Source organism: Nannobrachium achirus (genome assembly GCF_963921795.1).
Source record: "Nannobrachium achirus genome assembly, chromosome: 22".
Lineage (NCBI taxonomy): Eukaryota > Metazoa > Chordata > Actinopteri > Myctophiformes > Myctophidae > Nannobrachium > Nannobrachium achirus.
In genome coordinates, this window is record NC_137829.1 from 6,452,710 (window position 1) to 6,464,948 (window position 12,239).

The 12,239-nt window shown below is 44.5% G+C and overlaps 1 protein-coding gene across 4 annotated transcripts in view; it reads left to right on the forward strand.

Annotated features, from left to right (window-relative positions):
* The window catches only part of caska (calcium/calmodulin-dependent serine protein kinase a), a 170,779-nt gene that overhangs the window by 86,303 nt on the left and 72,237 nt on the right, over window positions 1-12,239 (forward strand). For all 4 annotated transcript variants that reach the window (XM_080753417.1, XM_080753419.1, XM_080753418.1 and 1 more), the window contains exons 3-5: window positions 167-272; window positions 3,395-3,472; window positions 3,704-3,776. In XM_080753417.1, coding sequence (XP_080609543.1) covers window positions 167-272; window positions 3,395-3,472; window positions 3,704-3,776 — 257 coding nt within the window. The remainder of the gene's footprint in view (window positions 1-166; window positions 273-3,394; window positions 3,473-3,703; window positions 3,777-12,239) is intronic.

A 12,239-nucleotide genomic window follows, 5' to 3' on the forward strand; every position in this document is an offset into this window, starting at 1 on the left:
AAACAATCATTGAAAACGCAAAACAAAGGGTATTTATTAAATACAGTATATCATATAATTATTATTTAAACAGTACATGTTTAAGGCAGTGCAATAGCGAAATCTGTCTTGTGACATTACTTGTGTCATGAACTGTGTGTGTGTGTGTGTGTGTCTGTGTTCTCAGATCTGAAGAGGGAGGCCAGCATCTGCCACATGCTGAAGCACCCCCATATCGTTGAGCTTCTGGAGACCTACAGCTCGGATGGCATGCTCTACATGGTCTTCGAATAGTGAGTGTCCGTTTTCCGTGCACTTCCAGTCTTCCACCATATGCTAAATCTGTGGTTCTCAAACATGTCCATGTCAAGGACCCACACATTTGTTTTTGTGCCTGGGGGAACCCAATAGCAGAACACATTTTTCAAAATATGCAACATTTCTCTAAACCTTTCGAAATAGCCATTCTATAAGCTATATATTGTAAATGGTGCATTTATATAGCGCTTTTTATCCAAAGCGCTTTACAGAGATTGTGCATTACATTCACCCATTCACGCACACATTCATACACCGGTGGCGGAGGAAACCATGCAAGGCACCAACCTGCTCAATGGGAGCAACTAGGGGTTCAGAGTCTTGCCCAAGGACCCTTTGACATTCACTGAGGGGGAGCCCGGATTCGAACTGGGAACCCTTCGTGCTCTAATAACGGTTTCTCTACGCCTGAGCTATGCCGCCACTATGAAATAGAGTTAAAGTGGTTCAACAGATTTTTTATGCTATATTAACACATTTTGCTGGGGATCCCACGGAGCCCCATCAAGGGCCCCCTGGGGGTCCTCAGATCCCACTTTGAGAACCAGTGTGCATAGTAAATGGGTGTCAAAATGTTTGAAAATAGCCACTGTCGCTAAGAAAAAAGACCACGCACATCAGAGGGAGGAAGTCATGGTAGGGGGTATGTACAGTGTCCTCAGCAGGAGAATGTGAACAAGTGTTGATCCATTTGGTGGTTTGGGGGGTGGGGGCTGATGTGATAGGGAGGTAGGAGGTTGGTAGAAGAGGATGTAAGATCATTTGAAGCTGGTGATGGAGGGAGAAAGAGATGGGAACCCCTTGGTGGTTCATATCCAGTGCTGGTATGAGAAAGCTTGTTAAGTGAGAGAACTGAATGAAGGAAAGAGAGAGAGAGATGAGTAGAAAGAAAAAGACGAGAAAAGAAAAGAAGAGAGGGAATCTGTGTGGAACTCTCTGTATGAAGGGCTGAGATGAGATTAAGATTTTACACCCGCCAGCTCAACCTCTCCATATCTTGTTCTCTTCTCCCTCCTTCCAGAACTAATTCCTCTATCATATAATTCCATTATCACTGATCGTGCAAGTCCCGGAGTCTTTCACAAAGTAGGCCTTGGTGCAGGGAGACTTTACAGAAAAATTCAAACTATTTTTTTTAGTGCTCGCTTTGGCAGGCATGCACTGCACAAGCCTGCATAAATCACACGCTCACACAGGAGGGAGGGGGGAGGTGGTAGTACTGACTGAGACGGGTCTTCAGCAGTGTGGGGCTTTATAATAGAGCAAAATAGATAAACACATACACCTTGTCATCAGGTCTACCTCCACACAACCAGGAATGTGAAGTAGCACTATGGCATACACTAAGTTAATTGGAGACTGGACCCAACAGTTAATCAAATTAATCAATTTAATCAATAGTAAATATATTTTAATTAATTAAACATACAAATATATAAATATTAATATTATAATATATAAATATCAATATTATAGGATAGGATAGGATGTAAAAAACATGCTTCTGAATTATTCAAAAGTAATTGATAGAATAATCGCTATGAACATCAATAGCTGCTGCACTATTCCATCTGTTTTTATTTGTACACTCTCAGAGTTAGATTAACTCCGAGGATTTTACTGTGCAGGAGAGCCGTGTAGTGGCCACCTCCAACACAACAATTCTGTTTAATTGGTGTCGAGGCACACAGCGATGGTGCTGACGAGCCACTTTAGATAATCGTAAGAATGAAGGGAAGAGCGATACAAAAGACTGTGTCCCTTCTTCGTAAATGACTGGCACGGATTTACAGTATATGTGAGTGAGTGCGTGCACACACACACACACACACACACACACACACACACACACACACACACACACACACACACACACACACACACACACACACACACACACACACACACACACACACACGCATGCACGCACGCACACAATGTGCGTTTTTGTAGCATGTGTATAGTAGTTGTGTAAGTAAGCTAAGTAGGCTAAATGGAGTGTGCGCTGTGTGGCTTAATGGCCATATCTTAACTCATATAGTGCCAATCCCGAGAAGACTCGTGAAAAATACTTGAGTATCACATGGTGCCAATCCCGAGTATTCTCGTGAAAAGTAATATATTACTGTAACGGCGGATACATTACCGAGAAGAATGGCCGGAGGTCCGGAGACGAAATCCGTCGCTGATTTCGCATCATCACGGCTCCACGAGCACAAAATAGTCCCATCCATAACATTGAGGTGGACGGGGGATCTCATCTTTAATGTCCATTATCTCAAAACTACACTTTAGAAGCTAGGATGGAGGCAGATGCTCGCTTATGTTACACAGTTATAAAAGCTCCGGTCCGCCATTACACAACTCCACAGGGACGACCGGTTCCGGCGCAGGACGCGATGACGTCAGACCGGAAGTGATTGCGCTGTGGACTTCTGGCCTTCAAAATAAGATAACGGGGGTGATGCCAACCTGAGACTGGCATCGTGGACTTTATAATCCGTTAATTTCATGGGCACTAAATGAGTTAAAAGCCCATCCCTAACGGCTTGCATCGATTGTGACGGGCACTGCTGGCCTGCGCATCGAGCCACGCTGTCACCTCCAGCAAGAATCTGGTCTTAACTGTTCTGAGAAGCTGTTTGAGGCACATCATTATTGTAAATTAATCTGCGGGGCTTTTTCAATGCGACGCGCTAAACCTCTTAGTTACACTAATACCTTCTCCTCCTGGGGACTCGATTAATATCGTAGAGCTGCATCATTGTTTACAAATATTTTAATCTCCGTGAAATACTTCCATGTACTTCGGAAAATATATGTAGTTTTGTAAGGTTCACACACACACACACACACACACACACACACACACACACACACACACACACACACACACACACACACAGGCGAGACATAATTACTGGCCTTCCTCTCTTGAGCCATGCCTCCGTATTCACCTCTACAAGCAGCCAGAGACAAACAGTGTTGAGGTTTTAATAAGAGTGACCTTTCCTTCCCTCCCGGATACCTGCACCGACCTTTATGTCACACTGACCCCCTCTCTTTTCTTTCCACCCCCCTTGCCTTGCTCTCTCAGCATGGATGGAGCAGACCTGTGCTTTGAGATTGTAAAGAGGGCAGATGCGGGCTTTGTCTACAGTGAAGCAGTTGCCAGGTGAGATTTGTGCATACACAGTACAGTAGCTCATCACTTATATTCTTTCATGACTGCTCCAAATCACTGCTCGATAAAGTTGGTACACATATCAATGCAGAACGTCACATTCTCACCATATTACTGTATATTATATTTCATTGACATGCAGATAAACACTTTCAAATGACTTTTGTGTGTTGTAATTTGTGTGACATTGCTGTGACAGCCGCTTTTCTATTCTCTCCTTAGTCACTACATGAGACAGATCCTCGAGGCGCTACGGTATTGCCATGACAACAATGTCATTCATCGAGATGTCAAGGTATTCCCGACTAGAAGTTGTTTGGGTTTGTTGCCTAGCCTATTAAGAAGTGGTGCAGTCTGAGAAAACGCAACAACTCAGTTAGTACAGCACATTACAAAGGCCTTGTAGATTTTTTGGGGGGGTAGAATTGCTTTTGAATTTTTTTCTCTCTGCACACGTATCATGACCTTAGACTTTACATTTTCCACATAAAACTACAGAGAGAGCAAATGGCTGACTCTCCACTTCTCTTCTTTTGATTACTCTGTTTTTTTCAAGGCTCTCTTGATTTCTTGCGCATGAAACCAAAATGATTAATAGCCTTTTTATTTCTTGTGTTTGCACCTGTCTCCTTGATTGAAAGACTCGTGTTGGGAAGATATAGAGAGACATTGAAAGAGACAGATGGTGTTTTTACACAAATTCACTTAAAATGGCCTAAGCCTGCATGATCTCTGCGATCAGAGCCAAATCAAGGGATGGTCTCCAGTGTGACCTTGACCTCTGTTGGATGCTGCAGAACGATGCAGATTTAGGCAGGCCTTGCTGTTGTCACGCACAGTGTGGTCAGACAAAGTGGTGTGTGATTGACAGCAGACCTACAGGTTCACAGTGCACTTTAACCGGTGGACAACAATTCACTTGCATCGTTGAGTTATGAAATGTGTCTGTTCTGCCCTTTCTATGAATGTTTTCCCTTCACCTTGAGTTGGTTTCTATGCATACTGTATGTATGCCTGAGTGCATGATTGTGTGTGCCTCCACCTACACATACAGTAGCCTCACAAATTGGAATGATTTTATGTGTGTACATTTATTGGATGGTTTTTGTGTTTTGTGTGCGTGCGTGCGTGCGTACGCGCGCGTGTTTTGCAATTTCTTTCGGTACGAAAAATCTGCCCACAGTAAACATGGGAATGTGGAATACCCAACCCCAATATATGAGTATGTTTGTGTTCCGTACAGTAGGTAACCCTGAACCTGTAGTATTTCGAAGAAACGCGTTTTCAGCCCCCATGCCCGCAAACTGGCATAATGAGTAAAAGCGTCCTGGTTCCATCAGAATTCGAATAAGTCTTTCCTTCCAACGAAACACCTCTCATCTCCTCTGTCTGCGTCTCGCTCTCAACATTCACAAATAAGCAGAGTGAAACACAATTCCCCTGGCAGCTCCCTGTGACTGTGAATTTAATGGTTTTTATATCACATTCAGGGAGCCTGCTAGTGGTGCTCCTTTGTATACATGTTTTATTGCCTATCCCAGAGACTCGTAATGCATATTATACGGCTGCAGTCAGCTCCCAGCTTGTGGATCACTATCTCTCTCTCTAAGCATACAGGCTGGCATACTGTATTAGTCATCTGGACCTATAGAGTCCTATCTCTCCGTCTATCCTCTGTCCTTAGCCTGCTCTCTCCTGCCCTGGCTCCCTGGCTGAGCCCTCACGATTCCATTGTCTCGGTGTGAGTAATGAGGTTGCCAGTCAGTCAGTTCAGGGGCATGGGAGGACAGAGCCAGCTGTTTGTGTGTGTGTGTGTGTGTGTGTGTGTGTGTGTGTGTGTGTGTGTGTGTGTGTGTGTGTGTGTGTGTGTGTGTGTGTGTGTGTGTGTGTGTGTGTGTGTGTGTGTGTGTGTGTGTGTGTGTGTGTGTGTGTGTGTGTGTGTGTGTGTGTGTGGGACACAGAGGAAGAAAGAGCGAGTGGTTATTTGACTTGTACTGTATCTCTTCCATTCACAAATCTTTACAGGCTTTCCTTTCTCATATTTCTGCTCTACTTTACTGCCAGTAGCCAAGTGCTGCTGCCGTTGCTGCACTGTGGGTTTTAATTCACACTTGTGCTGTATCGGTTTTCATTCTGTCCATTGTCAGAATTTCTCAACACAGTAGCAGTCTAGCTACGTCAGACCAACTCAGTAGAATTACAATATCAATAATGTTCACACAATGAATCATACTGACCACAGAAATGTGACTGCATTTAGCAGTGCACAAATTAGCTGAGATCTTTTATTGTATTTACTGTCCCAGACACTGCTTTACTTAAGCCTGCAATGCAAGGCCTGTTTTTTTTTTTTTTTTTTACAAATCTCTTTTTTTGGCAGGAATAGTAGGAAAAGGCATCATAGTAGGTAGCATCACAAATGTAAACTGCACTTATTTTATATATATTCAACATCAAAAGTTAGTGTATAAAGATTCAAGCAAGGCCTGTTTTCTGACAGATTTCATCTGCAGGCTTCTGTCACAACTGTATGTACCTCTCTGTATCATTCTGTTTCCCCCCACTGCCTCCCATCTTACTACAACTAGAAAAAGGTGGATTTTGCCTCATATCTTGTCCACTTGGGTGCCCTGAGCCCCCTGGCAATGGACAAACCGTGTGCCATCTCTCTCCATGAATGAATTGCCATCTGGTTGATGTTTGTTGTAGCTTAATTGCGACCGTAGGTCGCACTTTACTATCAAAACCACCACAAAGTGTAAGTAACTCCGTCTGTCTGTCAGTCTATCTGTCACACCTCACACGTCACACTTTTTCCCTGCTTATATCTCCGCAACCGTTGCCCCGATCCATGCCAAATTTTGCACACACGTTCCTTGCCTGCCAAACTACAACCTCCAAGGACCCCCGGAGCTCCAGGGACCCCCAGGTCCCTGGGGGACCCCCAGATGTAAAAAATGACCAATTGCGCAAACATGACCAAATGACCACCCCAACGGGGCTGCTCACGGGGAATTCCCGGGGACCACCGACTCCTGGTGCTCCAGAACGGATGCAAAAGTGGTGGCGCCCCCAGTGGAGGACCCCCTACACTGCAGCTCACATAAAATGCCGTAACTCCGGCTAGGAGCGACCGGGACAGCCGGGGCCGGTACCTATTCGTCCGCCTTGCCGGCGCGGAGACCCCACCCCTCATTTATCACATGGCCCTCTTCTAGCGCCACCATGAGGCCGATTCTTGCAAAACACATTTTTGGACACTGCTCCTACAATTTTCGCCCTAAAATCACGCAAATCGGTACACAGTATGTCTACACTCATCCCATCAACATGAATCTGTCCCATATAGCGCCACCTCCAGGCCGATTTTTAAAAACACATTTTTGGACACTGCTCCTACAGATTTTGCCCTAAAATCACGAAAATCACTACACAGTATGTCTACACTCATGTCATCAACATGGATCAGGAAGATTTTGGCAAAACACATTTTTGCCCTATTTGTGGAGATAAGTGACCTACGGTCGCTTATCTCCCGATTAGGGAGCCTTACTGGTATATTTATATGTGTAATGACACTGACCACACGATAGAGTATTGTTTATTTCCGGACTGCAACAGCAATAAGAGATGACATGTAGGTGGATTATGACTGCAGCCAACATTTTTTGTTAAGTGGCTGACAGATTGCGGACATAAAAAAATACAGTATCACGAGTGCATCGGATGTTGGACACCAAAACATTTTAGTGAAAGCAACAATAATTCCATTCCCATCACTACTCAGTTTGAGTTTGCCCATGGGCAGCAAGTAACACAACCTTCTCCAGCAGACACACAACCAGCAATGTATATGTTTTTACTGTGGGAGATTAGAAGAGAATAACTGTCAGGGGTGAAGTTTGTTTTATGCCCCCCAAAACATTCCGGGCTCTGATCTTGGCACAAAGTGTCATAGTTTGTTGTATGCCCAAAAAGATGTTTAGGCTCTGAAGCGTGGCCTACATCTGGCCTTCATCTGCCTACATCTTGGCACAAAGCGCTCAAAGTTTGCTGTACGTCACATTGGCCAAGCTTTGCGGGCCGCTTAATGAAATTAACTCATAAATAGTGCCAATCCTTTCACACTAGGTGTGATTTTATCTAGTCTCTGAGCTATTCTCATACTGAGCTGACACACATCAACCTCCCAACTTACACACGATCGATCAGACACACTCTGGAGGTTTCAATACCAACACACACCCAGAGATGTTGGAAGCATTTGCATCTACACCTGTAGGCAATTTCACGTCTTAGTATCTGAGAACTGTACTTACCGGTACTTACCAAGGTGAGGGGGCATATTACGAGCCCGTAAGAGTATTGCCGATTCCTTGTAATATAGTGCAGAAGTCATTAGTTCTAAAACATGGAACATGGGTGTTTTTACGCTTCTGTGCTGAACAAAACACTGTACAGTAAGTATCATGAACTTTTATTTGTCACATAGCTTATTTTTTTCCACTGGAAAAATCCCATAGGCTTTGTGTTGTTGAGGGAATCAGGAAGATTCAGATTTCCTTCTTCCGCCTACAAAAATACATAATCCCTGGACCACTCAAACTTAGCATAACATTTCCATTTAATGCTAAACAAGTGTACATATTATTCCAGACTCTAGAGCAACATTAAAGGTTAACCGTTTGAAGTCAAGATAAACTCATTATAGAGGGTATGCACGTGACATCATCATCATACCCGGAAGTTACTGTATGCGGGAACACCTACTGAGTGGCAAAAAAAACGACTTTCTGGCCTTGACAGCCCATAAAAAACAGAAAAGTCCTATCTGATTGCATTAAACTACGTTAAACAATGTAAAACTCACAATTTGCCACTCGATCTGCCACTCGATTTCCCATTCACTTTATGCATACGCATACCCTCTATATGATGGAAGACTACAAGTGAGTTGAATGATGCCCGAGTTAAACTTAGCTGCGATGTGTTGTGAGCGTGTAGATCTGCTATCTAACGCAGGCTTAACTTTGTGGGCTTTGACTTTGGTACAGGGTGGCTTTCACTTCCATTATCACCATTTAACTGTTGACTCTGCAGCAAGTGTCCTGTCTGTTTTATCAGATCGACCGCCTCAGATTTATGCGCTCCACAAGGGATAGCGTTGAACACATGTCTTCACACACACAAACAAACACACACAAACGCGCACGCACGCACGCACGCTAGGCCCCTGCAAGCCCGACGGGACCCGACCAGGGCCCGGCCCGGCCCGCCAAAACGGGCCGGGCTTGGGCTCGTTTCGAAACTCACCAACGGGCCTAGGGCCGGGCCCGGGCTTAGAACCATGCTCGGAACATTTCGCGCTGTGAATTTCACACATGACGTCTCTGTGTGTGCGCTTAGCTAGAATGGAGTGTGGTGTGTGAGAGAGTGCTGCCTCCCATAGCCTTCTAGGCTAATAGCCTTCTAGGCTATGGGTTCTATCCGTATCTATAGCAACCACGGCTCTGATTGGTCGTGACATGAGTACATTAGCCAATGGAGAGCCGCAACGAGCCGAGGGCTTGACGGCTTTTCTTTCTTCTCACAGTCACACAAGTCTACTCTGCGACTCTGCGAACACAGCGAGACTAGAACATTAGGAGCACTACTGCAGTTTCACCCATTTCACCGTCATTTCTCAAATAAATCGCCCTGTAATGATTCCCCGACCTCCCGAGTCCCGTATCAGTTACGGGATGCGTGCGACGATACTCTGTATTTTACGAGATGGCCACGGGCGGCAAGCCGACAATAATATCAATATCTAATTGCTGTGAAGATATACAGTAACATAACAAACGGTGGGTGGAGGAAGATTTCTTGCGTTGTGATGTGATGTGTGTGTAATTACTTGCTGTGCTGTTGTGTTGTGTTGACTTCTTTCTTTTAATCAGAGCGCAAGACGAGCACAGCTATAGAGGGCTGTACATACATCTCTCAGTCTCCGTCCTCTCCGACCATAGTTTTCGTCGGAAAGTTTCGACTTTCTGACGTGCGTGCAGCTTTCCGAACTCAAATTAGGAGTAATCCTTTTCAGAAGTTGCAAGAGATGTCATTTTGTAGTTGAACTGGACCTTTCCGACGCAAATTTCGGTGGTCTGTGACAGTATGGACTCCCCTTGAGAGTGTAGCTGCAGCAGCGCGCAGCGCACACAAATAATTAATTAATAATAAGGTGACGGGCTTCGGGCCGGGCTCGGGCTTTAAATAGCAGCACCAAACGGGCCACGGGCCGGGCCTGGACTGAAGTCCACGGGCCAGGGCCGGGCCCGGGCCCACATTTTAGGCCCGTGCAGGGGCCTAACGCACGCACGCACGCACGCACACACACACGTACACACACACACACACACACACACACACACACACACACACACAGTGTTGAAACTTGCACCCGAATTATGGACGCGTACACACATGGTAAGAGTGTCCTTGTTGAATATGGATAGGTTTGAGTCGGCCACATTCTTCCGCAGATGAAAGTCAAAGTCATTGAATTCACTTGAATCCCAATGTTCATAAATCACTGAGACACTGTTTGTCTCGCAGTATTTATCTTTCTCCTTGCCTCATCACAGACCTCCGCTGAAGACAGCTGCAGCTGCTATGGGTGTGTGTGCGCGTGTGGTTACCTTACAGTTTGAATAGAGATGGGCATACAGTAGCAATGCGGAGGCATTCCAAAATGATAGCATCTGTTTATCCCGCTCAAGTTTTGAATGCAGAACTTGTAGACGTGAATACCAGCTCCAACAAGCCCAAATGGTTATTAAAAAGAAGGGTGTGTTTTCACAGAGCCGCTGGAATGCATGTGTGATGTGGGCTCCGGAAATGCCTTGCATTTTGCAAGCTATCTTTGATACGCAAATAGGGGCACACTAAGGTGATGGCAGATGTTGGAACTGCAATGCAGGGCTCTAGCAGATGATGCATACTGTACTGATTATGACTTTACTGCAAACACAGATCAGAAAAAGGTCACTTTGCTTCCTTTTAACGGGCGTACTGCTGTGATGGTGTGATAGAGTTGTCAGAATTGCTGATGGAAGGAGAGAAGACTTTATTTCAGTTCTAGAAACGTTGCATGCTGTTCCTGCGTGTAGATGGGACATTCTAACTCTAAATGCTTGTTGTACTGTACATGCCATGGCTCCTAATGCCATTTCAACTAAATGGTTCATATCAGAAAGTTAACTCCTACTTAGCTATATTTAAGTGTGTCTGTGTTGTTATTATAGGTTAATTAAGCTGTTATTTGCTTTGTAGAAGACTTTAGTTTGACGTTCATCCCACAGGTAATTATTTTACTTTTGCTTCAACTGGCCAGAACACACACTTAAATTCACACACGCTCTGACTTATGGTACCTAATGGTGCATATCAGATGCTGTAATTTTGAAAAGAAGTAAACAATGGCAGACAGGAATGTTCCAATTAGTACAGAGAAAATGTCTGCTTGTGTTGGACTTCTATATATGACCTTTATTGAAGGATAAACCCCTTGAGATGTAGCATCTCATTTTAGATAGGGTCCATATTGAGCAAACACAGAACATTACATGACATTACATTACATACAATAACACAATACATCCATACAAACACACAAGACAGGGTCTCTCCCAAAGGTTAGCCGCTCCCACCCCACCAATTCAACCCGTACATAGTGAAATTAATATGTATTCCACATCAGCAAAAGAAAACTAAGGCAAAAGCAGAAAACAAAACTTCTCTTAAAACCCGATGTTTATCTGATCCTGTATGGCATGCTGTCTTTCATGGAGGCTGGAGGACAGGAGGCATGAGTTGGAGATGCTGATTGCAGCAGCAGAGTATTTGTTTTGGGCAGAAAACAGAACCAGACACTGCAGAAAAGATCGGATCTTGTGTCTACTCTTATGTTCTATTCATCTGTCTAGACCAGGGTTATTCAATGTTTTCAGGCCAAGGACCCCTTAGTTGAGAGAGAGATGAAGCAAGGACCCCTATTCATAGATTCCATAGTTTCATTGTTTGACAACACGATCATCAGTGTATTTTTGATTCATGTCAATTTGTGTTTTCAGATTTTTAACCACTTGAGCTGTCAATACTTAATAAACTTGACCTTTCACTCTGTACTCAGTCTGCTCCTTTTCCCCTCTACATCGCTCACGCTCGCGCGTTGTGAGCTTGTAGATCTGGCTATTTTTTTGTTAAAGTTCTCAGAATATGGACAGGGTTCAAGTGGTTAATATTAAAAAAAAGAAGATGTCTTAAAGTATCTATGTGTCTGTTGATCACTCAGATAAATCAGTCAGAGCTTTTCCATCTAGTATAAAGCAGTCAATCAGTCAGTCTTTCTATCCCTCATATTATCAACTGTCTGTCTGTCTGTCTGTCTGTCTGTCTGTCTGTCTGTCTGTCTGTCTGTCTGTCTGTCTGTCTGTCTGTCTGTCTGTCTGTCTGTCTGTCTGTCTGTCTGTCTGTCTGTCCCGCTGCATCTGTGTCAGTCTCTCTCCTCTGTACTGTGTCTCGCTCCGGAGCAAATGTCACATCCTCCATATGAATGTCTGGAATTAAGGGAGTCAGGGAAGGGTCTTATTTCCCCATTGGGCACTTGAGTGTCAGCTGTTTTTACAAGGTAAAATAGCAGCAGTCCACTCAGGCCCTGTTCCTGTTGCTCACAGGGGGCTATTAGCAGCATTGCTGGTGCTGTTTGTGTGATAATGGG